This window comes from Scyliorhinus canicula, chromosome 12, assembly GCF_902713615.1.
Source record: "Scyliorhinus canicula chromosome 12, sScyCan1.1, whole genome shotgun sequence".
Classification (NCBI taxonomy): Eukaryota; Metazoa; Chordata; class Chondrichthyes; order Carcharhiniformes; family Scyliorhinidae; genus Scyliorhinus; species Scyliorhinus canicula.
The window spans coordinates 66,424,221-66,445,562 of NC_052157.1; the positions used below are offsets into that span (position 1 = coordinate 66,424,221).

A 21,342-nucleotide genomic window follows, 5' to 3' on the forward strand; every position below is an offset into this window, starting at 1 on the left:
TTTACCTATTGACCTGCAAATGTGTCCTTTTCTGTAACTTTCAGGCATTGAATTCCTAGTTGGAAAGTAATTCCACTCATTCCTTCCCTTTCATTCTTTTGCCAATCTCTTCAATTTGTGTTCCTGTGGTTACCCACCCTCCTACCATTGGAAACACTTTATCCATGTTTATTCAAACTCCTCATGATTTTGACCTGGTGAGGTCTTAGCAGCTTTTAAATGATTTGGACATGATGCTTGCTCCATTGAGGTCCAACCAGTTCTGCATTGTACATAATGGTTTCATCAACTCTAGACTGGAGTGAAGGGAAAGCTATGAACTGAAATCAACACGTTCCTCAGGCACTTGAGTGGCCAAGAGGTGGGGATGAAGTAATGTGTAGGAATCCCTTAAGTGGTTGGATGCTATGATTGGAGAACTGTGAGCTGATGAGTCAGATTGCTGCCTTCATCATCTGATTCCGCGTTGAGGCCAGTTGGCAAGACGGGTCTGGCGGCAGACACAATCTACCAAGAAAACCTGAGTGAACTGCAGCTGGTCTGGCAGCAAACAGCATCTACTGGAGAGCCTGAGTTAACTGCAGCTGGTCTGGCAGCAAACAGCATCTACTGGAGAGCCTGAGTTAACTGCAGCTGGTCTGGCAGCAAACAGCATCTACTGGAGAGCCTGAGTTAACTGCAGCTGGTCTGGCAGCAAACAGCATCTACTTGAGAGCCTGAGTTAACTACAGCAAACCAACTGGTAAATGGGTCTACAGCAACACCTCCCGAGAAGCAGGATTATTCCCCCCCACCTTGCATTTATATTGCACCTTTCGGAATCTTTCAAGTACTTCACAGATAAGTGCTGTTATTGCTTTAATATAGGAAACACAGCAGCCAATTTGTGCACAGCTAGCTCCCAGAAATGGCACTGGTCTTGTTACCAGATAACCTGTTTTTGTTTTTTGGCAATTTTTGCGTGCTCGGCTCAAGTTTGGAAAGAGCGGTGTTTAGAATTGCGAGCTGACTTTTTGGGAGTTCATGTAGATCTGTTTGGACAGATTTCAATTGCCAGTCCCTTGATCAGTTGGTGAAACTCTGGGGATTGGGCAGTTTATGGGAACGATTTCTGTGAAAATGCTTGAACTTCTAGAATTCTGAGTCATGTACCAAGCTTTCCTTGTAAGGTTGTATGGGAGCCTATTGAGTTTCTCTTGGCAGTTTCCCACAAGGGAATGTCATCTGTACTTAATCTCTTCTGAGCAAACTGCCTAAGAAATGTCATGGCTTTTTATCGATCCCCAACAGGCTTTACTGTTGTTAAAATATATTATGTAATTTAAAAAAATAAAATAATTTTGACCTCCCCTATCATATTTATGGATTGGATGAAAAGGGTGACAAAACATTAAAATTTCCTTTGTATAACTGTTATTCAAATTGGCCAACATCTTTATTCCCTCCATTGTTTAATCTGGCATTTTAGAAAGCTTATTCACAATGGCCTTTTGTTTCAAGCTACCCTGTGTGCATCGAGTCAACAGGCGCTCCTCATTCCACTCCCATTTGCTGGTTTTGCACACTGGGCTAAATAGCTGGCCTTTAAAGCAGACCAAGGCAGGCCAGCAGCACGGTTCAATTCCCGTACCAGCCTCCCCGAACAGACGCCGGAATGTGGCGACTAGGGGCTTTTCACAGTAACTTCATTTGAAGCCTACTTGTGACAATAAGCAATATTCATTTCATTTCATTCAGTTGGGCCTCTTCTGACATTTGCTAAGATCAAGGCTAAACCATCGGTCGACCCATCCCCCGGAGCCATGGAATCAGATCCTGGCTTATCTCTATAAACTATTTTTTTGCCTTTGCTCTGCATCCATCGATTCCCTTGTCTGAGTTTCGCCTGGGAATTTTTGACGCGGTGGGCATTTGCCCACCGCAAACTCCCACGAGCAGCGGTGGAAGAGACTGCCAGGTTTACCTGTTTTGCGGGGGCAGCGATTGATAGATAAAATGTGAGGGTCAGGAGATGGTCAACGTAGTCTCTGATGCGAGTTGTGTTGCACCCTCGACCCGCAGTGTGTTGTCCTGGCTGACTTGAAATCATTCAGAATGTGTCCCATCGTGTCCATTGTTATTGACTGACTGGTGCCAACATTTTGGGATTTTGATGGGAAGCCTTCGTAAGTCCTTGCAGATAAAGAAAGACATATTTATATAGTGCTTTTCGCGTCCCATCAAGCATCTCAAAAAGAATTTTACAGCCAACCAAGTACGTTTTGAATTGTGATTATTATTTTTTTTTATAAATTTAGATTACCCAATTAATTTTTCCAATTAAGGGGTAATTTAGCGTGGCCAATCCACCTACTCTGCACATTTTTGGGTTGTGGGGGCGAAACCCACGCAGACACTGGGAGAATGTGCAAACTCCCACATGGACAGTGACCCAGAGCCGGGATCGAACCTGGGACCTCAGCGCCGTGAGGCGGTTGTGCTAACCACTAGGCCACCGTGCTGCCCCTGAATTGTTATTATGACGGTTATGCCGGAAGCATGTCAGCCGATTTTTCACACAGCAAGATCCATCAAACAGCAATGTGATAATGTCCCCAGATGATCTGTACCTTGTGATGCCGACTGAGGGCATGCCAGAGAGAACTCTCTTTTGCCCCCCTGCACCATTCTGCTTTTGAAATAAAACATAGAACATAGAACGATACAGCGCAGTACAGGCCCTTCGGCCCTCGATGTTGCACCGACATGGAAAAAAACTAAAGGCCATCTAACCTACACTATGCCCTTATCATCCATATGCTTATCCAATAAACTTTAAATGCCCTCAATGTTGGCGAGTTCACTACTGTTGCAGGTAGGGCATTCCACGGCCTCACCACTCTTTGTGTAAAAAAACCCACCTCTGACCTCTGTCCTATATATATTACCCCTCAATTTAAGGCTATGTCCCCTCGTGCTAGCCACCTCCAGCTCTCGCTGTCCACCCTATCTAACCCTCTGATCATTTTGTATGCCTCTATTAAGTCACCTCTTAACCTTCTTCTCTCTAACGAAAGCAACCTCAAGTCCATCAGCCTTTCCTCATATGATTTTCCCTCCATACCAGGCAACATCCTGGTAAATCTCCTCTGCACCCGTTCCAAAGCTTCCACGTCCTTCCTATAATGAGGCGACCAGAACTGTACGCAAAATGCTGGCTGGGGAGTCTTTTTACCACCACCCAAGTGGACTGTAGGGACCTCGGTTTAACATGCCATCTGAACGGCAGTACCTCTGATAGTGCAGCATTCCCTTTGTACTGCGCTGTGAAGGACCAGCCTTGATCTTTGTGCTCAAGCCCTGGGGTGGGAATCGTATCTGGAACCCTGTGAATCAGAGATGATGCATGCAACCATGTCCTTTACACGTTGCATGTTTGGTCACGATGGTGTTCCAAGGTGGCTCCTCTTTGCGCGCATTCACTTTGGCTATTCGCTAATGATAACTGAATGCGACCTTAAGGTCTAATGCTAACAGTTGAGCACAGCTTGAACTTTTATTAAACTGACTTCTGATTGCCTGGCCGAGCTGTAACATGGCTTGAACAAACCTGTCCCTTTTTTTTAGCATTTCCTGGCCTTGTTCATTGAGTTCTGAAAGGAAATGCAGATCATTAGCGTAACAAGATTTCTCCTGCACAGGAAGAGAGGAAATGTTTGCATCTCTGCTGGTTAGGAGTGGAGAGAGAATTTGGAAGCAATGTCTTGTATGTTGACTTTTTTTTTTGAAGCTGTCATTGATGGAAACATTTTGGGTTGTTAGCTTGGTAACTTACTTGGTTATCCAGCCTGTTCTCTTGTAGTTTGCCAACAGTACATTTTGAATTGAGGGTTTTAACCTAGGCTGCCTGTGTGAAATTTGACAGCCATCTTGAGTACCAGCTCTCGCTGATGAATGACGAGATAATCTGTTTATAATGATGTTGATTACATTTTTGGGCAGAGATGCAGATTTTAAGGAGCATCTAAAAGGGAGGAGCAAGAGAGGTGGAGACATTCAGGATGAGAATTTCGGAGCTCCCAGCCCAAATGGCTGAAGGCGCAGCCATGAATAGTGGAGCGATAGAAATTTGGGGCTGCATCAAGAGGCCGGAATTAGAGGAACATAAATACCTCTTAGGATTAGGAGCTGGAGAAGGTTGCAGAAGTTGGGAGGAGGCTACGGAGAGATTTGGAAAACCAGGATGAGAAATTTCAAAAAGGGAGGTGTTGCCGGACTGGGTGCCAATGCAGATCAGTGAGCAGCAAAGGATGATGGGTGAATGACACTTTACAACCAGTGATAAACTCTACAAAGAGATGTCAGTATTTTGATGCAAAAAAATAATGCGGCAGCTAATTTTGCGTAAAGGAAGATCCCATAAAGACACTGTTTTGGTGATTTTTGGGGTGAGGGATGATTATTGTCTCAGGACATTGGAAGAACGCTCCCTGCTCTTCAGGATTGTGGCTGTGGAACCTTTGTACGTCTGAATTAGACAATATTTTTTCTTTGAATATTTCCTGGTGGCAGGGGCCTGTTGATACTCTATGGGGCTGGCTATCTGATCAGGAAGTTCCTGAAAGCTGTTCCTGTTGAGTGCACACGGACCGAGATGGTCTGTTTTAGAAATGTGGTTGCACCCTTGCCAACAATCTTTCCCTTTTTATCAATAGTACGATCTGCAGAGTTTTGTTTAACCAAAGGGGAAAGTTCCGTTTACATTTTAACAGGGCAGTTTATCAAACTGCATTGGCCTCGCATGTTGTTATGGGGGCGGCCGTCTCCATGGTTTGTTGGTGTCTTTTGTCAGTCATCCATGACATTTTATAAAATAGAGTATCCAATTATTTTTCTTCTCCGATTTAAGGGGCAAGTTAGCATGGCCAATCCACCTAACTTACACACCTTTTAAAAAAATAAATTTAGAGTATTCAATTCATTTTTTCCAAATTGAGGGACAATTTAGCAGGTTCAATCCACCTACGTTGCACATCTTTGGGTTGTGGGGGTGAAACCCACGCATTCACGGGGGAGACTGTGCAAACTCCACACGGACAGTGTTCCAGAGCCGGGATCGAACCTGGGACCTCGGCACCATGAGACTGCAGTGCTACCACTGCACCACCCTGCTGCCCTCTAATCTTTGGGGTGGGGGTGAAACCCACGCAGACACGGGGAGAATGTGCAAACTCCCACACGGACAGTGAACCACGGCCAGGATTTGAACCCCGGTCCTCAGCACAAATCCATGGCATTTTAATGCATTGGTGATAAGAGATAGGTTTCCAGGTTCTGTCATCACATAAGGAGAGTGTTCATGCTATGAGAAGGTAGATGGTTGACATGGTCGACATTCCAGAATTGTCTTGCTTTCTCTCCAAATCTGGGTGCTGTGCTTGAGGAAGGATGTGAAGGCGTTAGAGATGTCAAGTGACTGGTTCCAGGGACAAGGAATTTTAGTTCTGTAGGTAAATTGGAGAAGTTGGGGGCTATCTTCTCTGGTGAGGAGAAGGAGATTTGAGAGGAGTGTTCAAAGTCTTGCGGAGTCTGGGGCACGTTGGCGAAGTTCGCCTCCACCCGACAGGACCCGCATACGAGCAATCAGCAAGGTAAAGGCTAAAACATCTGGCTTGCACCCGCCTGCAACTTGGGCTGGTCCGACACACCGATGCTCCAAAAACTGCCCCCCCCCCATGTCATTATCTCCTTCCACAGCCCCGAGCTCCTTAGCGCAATGGCCAAGGGCTCTATAGCCAATGCAAACAATAGGGGGGGGGGGGAGATATAGGATACCCTGCCTCAAATATACACGGCCAATAAAGAAAAACAAACACCCCCCCGGGTTGCTGCTGTTGCTGACCATCACCTAACGCTCCGCCAGGAAGTCTAGAAACGGTTGCAACCGCCGGAAGAACCCTTGCACTGACCCCCTTAAGGCAAATTTAACCCACTCCAGTTTGATAAACCCAGCCATATCATTGATCCAGGATTCTACGCCCGGGGGCCTCACATCCTTCCACTGTAGAAGAATCCTGCGCCGGGCTACCAGGGACGCAAATGCCAGAATCCCGGCCTCTTTTGCCTCCTGCACTCCCGGCTCCACTGCTACCCCAAATATTGCGAGCGCTCAACCCTGGAACCAACCACCCGTGACAGCGTCTCCGCGACGCCCGTCCAAAAACCCTCTAATGCAGGGCATGCCCAGAACATGTGGGTATGGTTTGTTGGGCTCCCTGAACACCTGACACAACTGTCCTCACTCCCAAAGAACCGGCTCAGCCTTGCCCCAGTCATGTGCACCCTATGCAGCATCTTAAATTGAATTAAGCTGAGCCTTGCGCAAGAGGAGGAGGAATTCACCCTCCCCAGAGCATCTGCCCACGTCCCCTCGTCGATCTCCCCTCCTAGCTCCTCCTCCCACTTACCTTTCAGCTCTTCCACCGAGGCCTCCTCCCCCTCCTGCATCACTTGATAGGTCGTCGAGATCCTCCCCTCTCCAACCCACGTCCCCGAGAGCACCCTGTCCTGAACCCCTCTTGATGGCAATAGTGGCAACTACGCCACCTGCGGCCTAATAAACGCCCTTACCTGCGTGTATCTGAAGGTGTTCCCCGGAGGGGGGGGGGGGGGGGGGAGGCCAAACCCCCCTCCAACTCCCCCAGGGTCACAAACTTTCCATCTACAAATAGGTCCCGCATCTGCCTAATACCTGCATTGTGCCATCTCAGAAACCCTCCGTCCATACTCCCTTGGACAAACCGGTAGTTCCCCCTTATCGGAGACCACACTGAAGCCCTCACCTCCCCCCTATGCCGCCTCCATTGCCCCTAAATTTTGAGGGTAGCCGCCACCACTGAGTTCGTAGTATACCTCTTTGGGGGAAGCGGTAGCGGTGCCATCGCCAGCGCCTCCAGACCTGTGCCCACACAGGACGCCACCTCCAATCTCTTCCATGCCGCCCCCTCCCCCTCTATTACCCACCTACGTATCATCGCCACGTTGGTGGTCCAGTAGTACCCACAGAGGTTAGGCAGCGCCAACCCCCCCCCCCCCCCCCCCCCCCCCCCCCCATCCCTGCCCCGCTCCAAGAACACCCTTCTCACCCTCGGGGTATTCTGTGCCCACACAAACCCCATAACGCTCCTATTGACCTGCCTGAAAAAAGCCTTAGGAATCAGGATAGGGAGGCACTGGAACAAGAACAAAAACCTCGGGAGTATTGTCATTTTGACTGACTGGACCCTACCCGCTAGGGAGAGCGGCAGCGCATCCCACCTCTTAAACTCCTCCTCCATCTGCTCCACCAGCCTCGTGAAATTAAGCCTGTGTAAGGCCCCCAGCTCCTAGCTATCTGTACCCCCAGGTACCTAAAACGCCTCTCCGCCCTCTTCAGCGGGATCTCCCCAATCCCCCTCTCCTGGTCCCCTGGGTGTACTATGAACAGCTCACACTTGCCACCGGGGCCTCGTATAGCAGCTTCACCCACCTAAAGAACCCCTCTCCAAACCCGAACCTTTTCAACACCTCCCATAGGTATCCCCATTTCACCCTATCAAAGGCCTTCTCCGCATCCATCGCCGCCACTATCTCCACCTCCCCTTCCACTGCCGGCATCATTATAACATTTAAGAGCAGCCGTATCCACGCTGCAAACCTCTGCCTGATTCCAAATATTTCCTATAACGCCATCAAATAACGCCACTCTACCCGATCAAAAGCCTTCTCTGATCCAGTGCCACCACCACCTCTGTCTCCTTTCCCTCTGCCCGAGACAGGATCACATTTTGCAACCTCCTCGTGTTCAAATACAACTGCCTTCCTTTCACGAACCCCATCTGATCCTCTCCTATCACCTTCAGGAGACACCCCTTCAACCTTGCCACCACCACCGTTGTCAATATCTTGGCATCTACATTCAATGGGATATGGGCCTATATGATTCACACTCCACCGGGTCCTTATCCTTCTTTAACAGCAGGGAAAACGAAGCCTGGCCCAAGGCATTTGGCAAGACACCCCTACCTATCGCATCCTCAAAACACTCCCACCATCAGCGGCACCAACTTATCCTTAAATTTATTCTAGTATTTCATTGGGAACCCCATCAGGCCCTGCTGGCTTCCCTGCCTGCACCCTCCCAACTGCCTCCTTCACGTCCTGCTCCCCTCCAAGCCTGCCCTATCCTCTTCACCCAACCTTGGGTACTCCAAACCGCCCAGGTACTCCCTCCGTTCCAGCCTCCCCAAACAGGTGCTGGAATGTGGCGACTAGGGGCTTTTCACAGTAACTTCATTGAAGCCTACTTGTGACAATAAGTGATGATGATTATTATTATTACTATTTCTCATCTCCCAGTGGCTCTGATCTCTATAACGTGTTATAGAACTCTTGGAATACTTTATTGATCTGCTCTGGGGCCACCACCACGCTGGGTCACTGTCTGTGCGGAGTCTGCACCTTCTTCCCGTGTCTGCGTGATTTCCTCCGGTTTCCTCCCACGGTCCAATGACGTGCAGGTTAGGTGAATTGGCCATGATAAATTGCCGTCAGTGACCAAAAAGGTTGGGAGGGGTTATTGGGTTACGGGGATGGGATGGAGATGAGGGCTTGGGTGGATCGGTGCAGACTCTATGGCCTCCTTCTGCATTCTATGTTCCCCACCTTATCCCGCACCTGAACTATCTCCCCTGCCTCCACCACCCTCTGCAGCTGGCTGCCAACATATGCCCCACCTTCTTCCTGTGCTCATAGACCGCCCTCCCCTCACCCTTCTCAACTGGCGCACCTTTTCCCTGTGGACAACTGGTCAAACTTTGCCTGAAGCTCATACCTCCTGGCTAAAAGGGCCTGGGCCCCCTGTGTACCTCCCATCCACCTCCAGAATCTCCTCTTATAAATTTTTATTGCTCCTCTCTCTCTTTCTTGTCCACCTTGAAGGAAATTACCCCCCTCCCCGCACGACTGCCTTCAGAGCCTTCTTAAGGACTGACTACAAAACTTCTCCCGTGCAATTAAATCCCACACATTTGTCGACAACTCGTTTGTATCAAACTCCTTGATGGTGCCCAGGACCGTCCTCGCAAACCCCGCATCATCCCAGTTGGGGCTATATACGCTCGCCAGTGCCACCAACCACCCCTCTAATGCCCCCATCACAATCCACGTACCTGCTCCCCTGATCAGCCACCACCGTCTCCATCTGCAACTTCACTCTTGCCCACCAGTACCGCTACCTCCCGAGCCCTGCTTTCGAACTCCGAGTGGAAGATCTGGCTCACCCAACCCTTCCGAAGGCTCATCTGATCCTTCACCCTCAGATGGAGCTCCTGCTCCATCACCACATTAGCCTTCAGGCCTTTTTACATGCGTAAAGACCCTCAACCTGTACCCATCAACTACCTGTACCCATCGACCAACCCAAAAAACAAACCTCCAAATATTCACCCCACAATACAAAATGAATACACATCTTGAAACGAGAGATAAGGCTGTACACCACATTTCACCCCCCTCTCCAGTCCAAAGCCAAACCCCAGTCCGTCTCATTTCAGCCCCAGTCCTTCGGCCTCAACAAACTCCTCCGTCGCCTCCAGCACCTTGAAGTAGAAGTCCCTCGAATTGTAGGTCACCCTCAACTTCGTCGGGTAGAGCACGCCGAACCTCACGCCGTTACTGAAGAGTACCGCCTTCACCCGACTGAAGGCCACCCGCCTTCTCGCCATCTCCACCGTTAGATCCTGGTATTTGTGAATACCAACTCCCTCCCTCTCTCCATTCTCGCGCATCCTCCAATACTGAGTCCTCAGCATTTTGGAAATTCCTCTGTGGCCTTGAGTCAATGAAAATGCACGCTGTACCTGAGTGTGACTGGGGAGCCACTACCTCTGTTGGACTCCCAAGAATTTGAGGAGACTGATCCTTGTTTCCATTACTTTGCATCCAGCGGAGTGCGAACCGTTCTGTACGTTGCTGTATAGGAATCTATTGGCAGTTTTGCCGGCGATTCTGCAGCACACCAAATCCTTTTGCTTTAATTGTTGGACAATTGGGCCAAGCAAGCTTTCCCACGGATGCGGAGTCCTCCTGGAGAAAATGGACATGAGAAGATGCATGAGGTCTTCTGCAGTTTGATACCTGTCTGCAGATTGTGGTGGTGATGCTGTTCCGTGGCATGTGCTGGGAAGGATGTTTTCAGTGGCTTGCTTGTATGTGGCATTTTGTTTGGTGTGTCTGGTAGTTTCCTTGGTTCCCTGCCTTTGATCAGAGTGGGTAGTGACTGGTTCTAGATCTGATCTTTGGCACTTGAAGCTTCTCCAGCCTGGCATTGAGCAGAATTTTGGGTTTTGTGGTGGCCATCAATCTTTCCATTATTTGTAATTCTCCAATTTTTATGTTTCTCCAATTTTTTATGTTTTGCAAATTATTTTTTGGCATTAAGGCACTAGTGTTGAAGTGTTGCTGATATCCCATCCTTTACAAATGAATATATAACACACTTTAGAGTATAATGGACTGTTAACGTTGGCAGATCTGGTTCATGAATGTCCTCTAAGGAATGAAACATACCATCCACTCCTGGAAGGTTCCAGTCCCCACACTCTTCACGTCGTTGACTATTATGTATCCCTCCTGTAGTGGCCTAACCAGCCACTACCATGGACAGCCTAGACAATGGCTCAGCCCCCACTTTCTCAGAGCAGCCAGGCACTGGCAATAAGTGGCAGTGATGCCCACATCTTGAACTTTTTAAGTACATTAGTTTATAACGTGACAACATCCCTTTATTCTGTTTTGACTTGGAGATATGTTAGTAGAAACGGGCAGAAGCCTTTAAGCGCCTTCGGCCTGTTCTGGCTCCATCTACCCACCTGGCCTCCTTAGTAATCCCCTTGCCTTATGTAAATCTTCTGTTTCGCCTCGATAGCTTGTCTTGGGGAGCAGATTTGGTGGGTAGGGGGAGTGTGAAGCAGTGTTTCCTGACATCACCCCTGACTGGCCTAGCATCCCTTCTGGACTCCCGACGAGGCTCTGCCTGGTCCTGTCCTCTATTTAAAATGCATTTTATTACAAATGTGTATCAAAACAGGTTACAGCGAATAAACACCCCGGAAACATACTTCCCAACAATCAACTATGCAGTCTGTAAAGATTTACTCACTTTTTCACCCCCTTCTCCCCCGCGACGATCAGCCCCTCAAACAGTCACAAACATCCCCCACCTTTTTTCAAACCCACCTGAAGAGCCCCTTAACCCATACTTTATCTTCTCTAATCGCAGAAATTCATTTGGGTCACCCAACCAAGCCGCTCCCCCAGTGGCGATGCCGACCGCCACTCCTGCAAAATTTGCTGCCGTGCAATCAGAGAGGTGAAGGCCACAACATCGGCCTTCCACCTCTCCATGAGCTCTGACTTCTCTGAAACCCCAAATATCGCCACCAGAGGGTCCATTCACTTGTCCCCATCCACATCTCTCACACTCATCTGCTACCACACTCATTCTCGCCTGAGTCATATGCACCCTGTGCACCATCTTAAACTGTATCAGGCTCATCCTTGCACAAGAGGAGGTCCCGTTTACCCTATGCGGTGCCTCACTCCATACTCTCCAATTGATCTCCATTCCCAACTCCGCTTCCCATTTCTCCTTGATCTTCACCACCCGTCCCCCACCCCCCCCCCCCCCCCCCCCCCCCCCCCCCCCCCCCCCCCCCCAGCCACTAGTATATATCCCCAATCTTTCCCTCCCCATCTACATCCGGAAGCAGCAGTCGCTCCAGCAGGGTGTATCCCAGCAACCTAGGGAACCCCCTCCAGACCTTTTGCGCAAAGTTCCTAACCTGCAGATATCTGAACTCACTACCCCTCGGCAGCTCTACCCTCTCCCTTAACTCCTCCAGACTGGCAAACGCTTCCTCCAAATACAGATCCCTCACCTTGTTGCCTGGTCCTGTCTTTGAGTGTCTCGAGGGAAATAATTGCCAACCAAGGTGTCCTGGATTTTCAAAAATGTAAAATGGGAAACTTTATGGGGTTGTTGCTAAGGAGAAGTTGGATGACCGGGGACCACCCAATGTGTTTTTATCTCATCCCAGAACAAGAGGTGGTACAGCCAACTAATGCGGGAGCAATTGCGGGCGGCGTGATTGGAGGGATCCTGGCGCTGTTGCTTATCGTCTGCCTGGTCGGATACTTTCTACATAAGCGGCGGAGCGGAGACGGCGGCTCCTATGACACCAAGAGACGGGTCTTCGGGACGGGCAACGGTGCCCCCCAACCCGACTACACCTACCGGCCAGACTCTGACTCGGAAAAGGGCCCCAGTGCCACCGTGACAGCCAGCACCACGGTGGAGGGCAACCACGTCAGGGAGGACGAAAACCTGCTGATGAGCGAACCCCCTGATTATGAAAATTATAAGAACAGGGAGGAGGATGAGGAAGACGAGGGGCGGGAGCCTGGCTTCCCAAGAGGCTCCACCATCCCCCTCCCAGGCCACCACAGGGACGAAATGCAAATGGAGGATGACATGGAATCCCAACGCGATGGCTCCTTCATTTCCAAGAAAGCAGTCTATGTCTGAATCCTGAAGGTCACATCCACCTAACGACTTCCTCATGAATCTGACACCATCTTCCTTTTGTGTAATTTATCCTTCCCAATAAACTGAAGTCGAAGAGGAGGATGTCGTCAGGAAGTCAGTAAACTATGACATGTATGTGTATGAACAAAATGGCAGCCATGGATGAGGAAAGGAGGTCAACATCTGGACTGTTCGACAAAATGGAAATGGGGGGTGTCTACTGGGTGAGGAATGTCTGAACTGTCTGTTCTTTGCCAAAATGCTGGCAGGTAAAGGAGGGGGGAGGGGGGTCACTATCTGCCTGACCAACTTGTGTGCTCCACATTGGACCATTTAGGTCTTTGCCCAGCTTGGCTATGGGTTGCCAAGTTTTCTTTAAGTATGTTCCTAGAATCTTTAGTCATCTGATCAAAGTAGCCACCCCCCCACCCCCCCCCCCCATCTCACCAACCTTCCTGCCATTGGTGGCCCAGCATGTGAATCATTGTGAGCACCCCCAATTGGATAACCAACTGGTTCTTTGATATCTAATTGAACAATTATGGTTTTGCCATTCGAACAAATTGTTACTGCCCGATTCCAACCCTGATACATTTTTGTAATTATGTTTAGAGGTAATGGAAGGGCTGCAGGACTCCCTCCCCCTCCTTCCATGACTCCACACCTCCCATTGTTTTTCTTAATTTCTCTTTATGATTTATCCTCACCAGCGATGGCAAGTGGACTGAAGACTCCAGGATGGGTATTCCAGGCGGCTCAGCAACTTTAGTTGCTAGCCAGTTGCATGCTGAAGGCCCCGTTTCATATGACCAGATCTTGTAAATCCTGTATGTTTTGCGTCCCACATTGGCGAGGGGGGAATACTTTAGGGAGGGGAGGATGTGTGGATCCATCTGTCTCCCAACCACAAAAGAGGTAACAGACTTGTCACAAAGAGATGGCCTCTTTCTTCTTTCTTTATAAAAGTGAGTTGGGGGTGGGAGAGGACAGAAACTAAAGTCTGAAGAGCAATTGATCTGTCTCTGGTTGGCACACTCATCACATGAGGCATTGAGCAGAGTGTGAGAAAGCAGTCTGATAAACACTCTGGAATTCACTGTGGCTGACGAATGTGCTCGATTTGCTTTGGGAGCTATATCAAGAAGCACTGTAGATTGTCTTGCGATGGTAACTACTGAAAGGGGCTTATTGGAAATTATGCAAACTGAACATAAACTGGTGTCTGTGGTTTGGTAGACACTTTGGTTCCAAGCCCAACTTGCTTTTAAAGGTTTTTAAAAAAGTGTATATTAAATGTTTTTGTCAATATAAAAGCCCGGACTTCATTTGTTTCTGTTTCGTGTTCAGAGATTTATTCTTTTGCACATACCCCGTTTTATTCATTGTCCCAAGGCATCAGTTTAAGATTGGATTCCTCCTTCCTCTGCCCAACTTTGTGTCTTACTGTGGCGAAATTACCCAAGGTGCTTCAAGGGAGCGATTACTAATTTGATCCCAAGCTTCATAATGCAAGATTATAGACAGGTAACTAAAAACATGGCCATAAGATGTGGGTTTTAAGGTAAACAGATGATGAGGCTAGGGAGGGAATTCCAGAGCTTGGGGCTCGGGGAGCTGAAGACATGGCCACTAATGATGAAGCGATGGAAATAGAGGCTGTACAAGAGGCCGGAATTGGAAGAAGCAGAGGTCTTGGAGGGTTAGAGGGGCTGGAGGAGTTTACAGAGATAGGGAGGGCTGTATGGGGCTGGAGGAAGATGCAGAGATGGGGAGGATTGTAGGGGCTGGAGGAGGCTACATAGATAACCTCCACAATAGCACAGTGGTTAGTGTTGTGTGATCCTGCTTCGGATAACACAGGCTGCTATTTGATGCAGTCTTAACTAAAGGATGCTCCAGACTCTGAAATGAGTTCAACGTGTTTATTGAATTAGTAACATATTAAATGAGTTTGACTCTCTGCTAATCTAACTGTAGTAACTCAGTCTAACTGTACCAGCTTGCTCTAAGCCACCTGCTGGGGTGTGATGCTGCTGATCAACCCTGTCTAACTCTCTTGATGTCTGTCTGTGGAAAGAGGCAGGGTGTGAGTTCCTCATCCCTTTTTATAGTGTCTATGTAATGTCCCCTTGTGGTGATGCCACCTGAGTGTCCTGACTGCCCATTGGTTGTATCCTATTCTGAGTGTTCATTGGTTGCATGTTTGTAGATCATGACAGTTAGCACTGTTGCTTCACAGCTCCAGGGTCCCAGGTTTGATTCTTGACTTGGGTCACTGTCTGTGCGGAATCTGTACGTTCTCCCTATGTCTGCGTGGGTTTCCTCCGGGTGCTCTGGTTTCCTCCCACAAGTCCCGAAAGACGTGCTGTTAGGTGAATTCGACATTTTGAATTCTCCCTCGGCGTACCCCAACAGGTGCCGGAATGTGGCGACTAGGGGCTTTTCACAGTAACTTCATCGCAAGCAGTGTTAATGTAAGCCTACTTGTGACAATAAAGAATATTATTAGAGAGGGTTGTATAGGGTCGGGCAAGGTTACAGAGTTGGGGATGGTTGTCAGGTGGAGGGAGTGTTGAATGAGGATTCTAACCTCCTGGATGCGAGGAAGCTGACACCCTCTCCCTGGCCCGTTTGCACATCCTGCAGCTGTTAGCAAGGCCTCGGGGTCAGGGGCTCTGGGGTATATTTATGTGGTGTGTGCATGTTGCTGAGCCTATTGCAAGGCTGGTCCGGCCAGTCAAATCATGCCCCCTCAACAGCAGTCAGTCTCCTTCAGATGAAATTGGGAATAATTTAGCAATTTGCCACATGTGCGGTTCCAATATGGTCATCTGAGGGAGACTGACTGCTGTTGAGGGGTTATTCTGCTCAATGTGGTGGATTTAACTCCGGATTGACACCGGATTACTCTGCCAGTGGATGATTATAAATGAGACACGTGTGTTAGGTTTGCCTGTGATGTGTCGGTGAGATGCTTCATTGGTCTGATGGGGCTGTAATCCAACTGTTCTGAAGTGGCGGGCGGGGGGGGGGGGGGGGGGGGGGCCTTGCTAGAGGTTGTGGGTTAATTTTTAAACACATTTTTCCAATTAAGGGGCAATTTAGCGTGTCCAATCCACCAACCCTGCACATCTTTGGGTTGTGGAGGTGAGACTCGGAGAGAATGTGCAAACGCCAGACAGTCAGTGACCCAGGGCCGTGATCAAACACGGGTCCTCGGCGCCCTGAGGCAGCAATGCCAACCACTGCCTCACCGTGCTGCCCAGGATGTCGGTAAATTGAGCGTTCTTGCACATGGTAGCGAACCTGCACTCTACATCCAGCATCGGACTCTGCTCTCGTTGCCCCTGCTCCCTCCCCCTTCATTAGAGCATTTCCTGGAATTAGTTCTAAGGGTCCAGGGGTAATGTTGCTCGTTATACTCCCTCCTTAATTGGCTCGTTTATGACGGTTAATATGGTCGCCGTCCTTAATTCTAATTATGCTTGCTCAAGAGTCGCCAGGTATCTTTCCGTTACCGCCGCAAGGTTCAAAACTGAATACTGATCAAAGACTCGATACACCAGTTAGTAAGTTTGAAATCAATGCTCATTTATTTACACACACAGTCAATTATACTCATGCACAAACTCTACTCACTAAACTATCACTACTGCTAAAAGCCTATACTTGGCTTCGGGTGCCCATTCAGTCAGAGGAACAATGGCCGTTGTCCGGTTCTGAGGCTGCTGGCATCGAACTTGTATTGAATAGTAGGTAGGAGCGTCTATCTCGTAGCGTGCGTTGACTTTGGACTTATTTGTCTGGTGCAGTAGCTAGGCAGGTCTCTCGCTGCTGAGAGCCAAGGACAAGAAGTACGATTCTCTCTTGGGGGCTTCTTCTTATACCCCAAAGGGGCTTCGCGCCTTTTGTGCGGGCCTTGAACTTGGTCCCAATTAAGTGGACCATATCCTCATATTTGGTATTGATTTCCTCCAAAAAAGGGGTGGCTGCCCTGATTGCTGGGCAGGCCCTAGGTGGCCGCTGGCTGCTTTGTTTTAGTCTCCTCTGGCGCCAGGGTGTCTGCTTTAGTATCGTTTGCTTAAATGTTTCTTTTTTGTCCCCGGAGATAGCTCATTAGTATGCTAATGGCTTTGCAGTATCGGTCTTGTCTGGGAGCTGCAAACTCCAATCCACAGACAAACCTTGCACCTGCTTGCTTTCTCAGCATTGTCCATGTTTCCCTTCATTCTCTGCAAGTGTCCATTTTGTAATCGGGACGTGGCCACCCCAGGTGGCTGCAGTTTACAATTCTCTAGCAGTGTCATGAGCAAAGAAAACAGGGTTTAGAGATCCTGGAGTTCACCTGACCCACAACTTTTAATACATTGCAGTTATGGGGAGCACAAGGACCTACTTTACAGGTGTGATACAACAGAGAGCTGAGGTACTTTTCGAAGCAAACCAAAACCATGTTTATTTATGAAACCAGTTAACACTTTATAAACCCACAGTAAACATCTTAACAACTATCAACACCAATAATCCCCACAGGTAAAATATTCTATAAGTAACCCTTCACAACTTTCCTAACATTCATAAGACATAAAGACCCTTTTTACAGAAAGACAGCAGGTTTAAATTCTCTACAGAAACAGGTATTACTTTAAAATTCTCAAATGATTTGGAGACAGTCTTTAGATTGCAGAGAGATCTGTATACAGCTGTTTGCTTTGCCTGCAGCTATCCAGCTCTGAAAACAAAACTAAATCACACTGTAGCTGCCTGCTCAAAAACAAATGTGAAAGACATCCAGCCCAGCTCCACCCACACTCTGATATCACTGCACCTATTTGATAAACATCCGTTTCTTGAAGGTACTCTCACATTACACTCTGTCTCTCTCGCTCTGTCTGTCTTGCTCTCTCTCTCAAGGGGCTAGTTTAGCACAGTGGGCTAAATATCTGGCTTGTAATGCAGAACAAGTCAGCGCGGGTTCAATTCCCGTACCGGCCTCCCCGAACAGGTGCCGGAATGTGGCGACTCGGGGCTTTTCACAGTAAGTCTCTGTCTCTCTCTCTCTGTCTCTCTCTCTCGCTCTGTCTCTCTCTCTCGCTCTATCTCTCTCGCTGTCTCTCTCTCTCTCGCTGTCTCTCTCTCTTTCTCTCTGTGTGTCTCTCTCGCTGTCTCTCTCTCTCTCTCTCTCTCTGTGTCTCTCTCTCTCTCTCTCTCTCTGTGTCTCTCTCTCTCTCTCTCTCTCTGTGTCTCTCTCTCTCTCTCTCTGTGTCTCTCTCTCTATCTCTCTCTTTGTCTGCATCTCTCTGTCTGCGTCTCTCTGTCTGCGTCTCTCTCTCTCTCTCTCTCTCTCTCTCTCTCTCTCTCTCTTCTGTGTCTCTCTCTGTCTGTCTGTGTCTCTCTGTGTCTACCCTGTATATGTGTGTCTCTGTCGCTTTCACTCTCTGTCCATCTATCTCTGTCTCTCTCTCTCTCTGTCCGTCTCTCCCTCTCTGTCTCTCCCTCTCTGTCTCTCCCTCTCTGTCTCTCCCTCTCTGTCTCTCCCTCTCTGTCTCTTTGTCTCTCTCTGTCTCTTTGTCTCTCTCTGTCTCTTTGTCTCTCTCTGTCTCTTTGTCTCTCTCTGTTCTCTGTCTCTCTCTGTTCTCTGTCTCTCTCTCTGTTCTCTGTCTCTCTCTCTGTTCTCTGTCTCTCTCTCTGTTCTCTGTCTCTCTCTCTGTTCTCTGTCTCTCTCTCTGTTCTCTGTCTCTCTCTCGCACTCTGTCTGTCTGTCCCTCTGTCTGTCTGTCCCTCTGTCTGTCTGTCCCTCTGTCTGTCTGTCCCTCTGTCTGTCTGTCCCTCTGTCTGTCTGTCCCTCTGTCTGTCTGTCCCTCTCTCTGTCTGTCCCTCTCTCTGTCTGTCCCTCTCTCTGTCTGTCCCTCTCTCTGTCTGTCCCTCTCTCTGTCTGTCCCTCTCTCTGTCTGTCCCTCTCTCTGTCTGTCCCTCTCTCTGTCTGTCCCTCTCTCTGTCTGTCTGTCTGTGTCTCTCTCTCTCCCAAAAGGAGAGACAGCCTCTGGTCCTCGAGGCCTCTGGTGACTTTCAGTTGAGGGGAAATATGATTGTGTTCATAACTGTACTTGCAAATGCTTTGGCACTTCTGCACTGCCTGTGATTTAATCGATTTTGTTATTTCATTTCCCAGTAATTGACGCAACCTCCTGTTGTAACATGACTAACCTTGTTCGATTTGAAACAGCTGTAAACTGTCTATTTAAAAGTATCCCTCCTGTTGATGGTACTTGGACAGATTTATTTTGGGAAAGTAAGATTTTGTTTCCGTTTCAGGGGTCATGGGTCATGGATATTGTGGATGGAATATTAACATAAACAGATGACAAAAAGGAATCAGGAATTGCTCATAGTCACCATTAACGCATATAATCACCACTCTTCCCCCAACCCGCCCCCCATGTTCGATGTTATCCAATTCTCGAAAGTGCACAATGAATAACGCCTATGAATTGTAGAACCCCTCCATCCTTCCCTCAGTTCAAATTTGACATTCTCAAGATTCAGGAATTCCAGCAGGTCTCTCCCCCCCCCCCCCCCCCCCCCCCCCCGCCGCCACCACGCCAGGGGACAGGGTGGAGAGGTTGATCTCCTCCCTAACATTCGGGCAATCAACGAGGCGTAGGCTACAACATCTACCTCCGCATACGTTTCCAACCCCGGCTGGTCCGACACCCCGAATATGGCCACCCGAGGGCCCGGGTCCAGTTTCACGTGCACCACTTTAGAGATTACCCTAAAAACTTTCTTCCAGTAATCCTCCAGCTTTGGACAGGACCAAAACAGATGAATGTGGTTTGCGGGCCCCCCCCGCAATGCTCTCACACATTTTCTACAAGGATGTGTAGGTTAGGTGGGATTACGGAGATAGGGCAGCGGTGTGGGTCTAGGTAGGGTGCTCTTTCAGAGGGTCAGTGCAGACTCGATGGGCTGAATGGCCTCTTTCTGCGCTGCAGGAATTCTATGGTACGGATGTGTGAAAATTCTGGACAACGAGGGAGACCAGAGGATGGGTGGTTAGACAGAGGGAGAGAGACACTGAGTTTGGAGACAGGAAGAGGTACAGGGACCAGAGGTGAGGAGGAACAGGTGGGAGGGGGGGGGGGAGAGATAAGGGGGCAGGCAGTGGAAGAGAGATGGGCAGAGGATGAGTACTGGGTGGGGAGCGAGGCCGGGAGGGGGAAGAGACGGGGAGATGGGATGGTGGGGAGTGGAGGGAAGGAACTGTCCGGTAGTTCAGGCTTGATACTCTGGTAATTTTAGCCAGTGCCTGGCACTTTTGGATGTCCAAAGATTCCAACTGACAATTATAGCAGAAGGTTTGTTTATGTGGAAATATAATTTGACTATAAGTGAGGCTCCAAAGGAATTGTCCCTCTTCTCTCATGGGCATAGCGACGTCCAATTGGATTACCGTGCAGCCCCTGCAATTGAATTGCCCTTGATCACTGTACAGTATGGTGAGAAGGCAGGAACTAAAACCAACTTGGTCTTTTAATTATTGAGATTGAACTAATTTTCCTTGGCAACTGTATCACTCCCTTCACTGAACACAAGAGACAAATATCATCGCGAAGACCTTGATGAGTTCCTTCCTCTTGAGGCCACTGTCTTTACAGTCTGCCCCTTGGTGCTAATTCATCCTGCATCAATCAGATTTGTCTAAAATTTAATGTTGATTTGTGCGACATTTATTTCTCAAGGCAGCAGTAGATGATTTGAAGCATGATTTATTTGCTGTGCAAATGTTGGATGTCTTCTTTCCGGGCAGTTTGCGAAATTATTTTTATTGAGGCAGTTCTGGCTCTTTGTGTTGGCTCTGCCCTTGCGTGAGGGCAGATTGACAAAACCTGAAAACTTCCTTAAAATAATTGCTGGCTGTAACTTGTTCACTTGTAAATCTGATAGCCCGAGCATGGTGGGGGGTGGGGGGAAAGAAAAATCGAAGGTTGCCACAGATTTGGAGTGGAGACCCGCTATGGTTGGGGTGGTCTGATTGAGTGCAGAGCTTTCCGTAAGCATAACAGGAAGGAGTGTGACTCTTTGACCAATCAAATGGAAGAATCCTGAATAAATTAGATTTCAAATTGCACAGAGAGGCGGAATAAAGATTGCGAAAGGGCAGAGTGGATGAAATTTGACTTGTGAAGAAATGTGACCCCCAAACTTGTAAAATAAAATTTAAAGTCAAAGTGGTTGTGTGGTATCATGCCATTAAAAGCTTTACTTATTTGTGAATGTTCTGGGCCCAAACCCATGAATGAAATCATTATCATTAGTAGTGGGCAAGCCATTTCAGTGCTGACTCTGTTGACAATACCACACCCTGTGAAAGAACCAGGCGTATCTCTGGCAGCTACCACTGGATCTATGTAGTTAACTGCATGTGTGAACTCTGAAAATTGCTGTTTCATTCTCCTGTATTATGACGTTGGGTGATCTTGGTCTTGCTGTTTATTATTAGCAGAAACTCTTGAGTCTACACATTTGGTTGATGCACAAAATATAATAATCTTTATTAGTGTCACAAGCAGGCTTACATTAACACTGCAATGAAGTTACTGTGAAAAGCCCCTAGTCGCCACATTCCGGCCCTGTTCGGGTACACTGAGGGAGAATTCAGAATGTCCAATTTAAGCATGTCTTTCGGGACTGGAGAGGAAACTGGAGCACCCGGAGGAAACCCACGCGCACACACG

General features: G+C 48.5%; 1 protein-coding gene across 1 annotated transcript in view; it reads left to right on the top strand.

The window, feature by feature from the left end:
- LOC119974505 (nectin-1-like) overlaps window positions 1-13,935 on the top strand; it is a 46,350-nt gene extending 32,415 nt beyond the window's left edge. Inside the window, exon 6 of the mRNA XM_038813443.1 lies at window positions 12,117-13,935. Coding sequence (XP_038669371.1) covers window positions 12,117-12,604 — 488 coding nt within the window. The 3' untranslated portion in view covers window positions 12,605-13,935. The remainder of the gene's footprint in view (window positions 1-12,116) is intronic.
- Window positions 13,936-21,342: the final 7,407 nt, after the last annotated feature.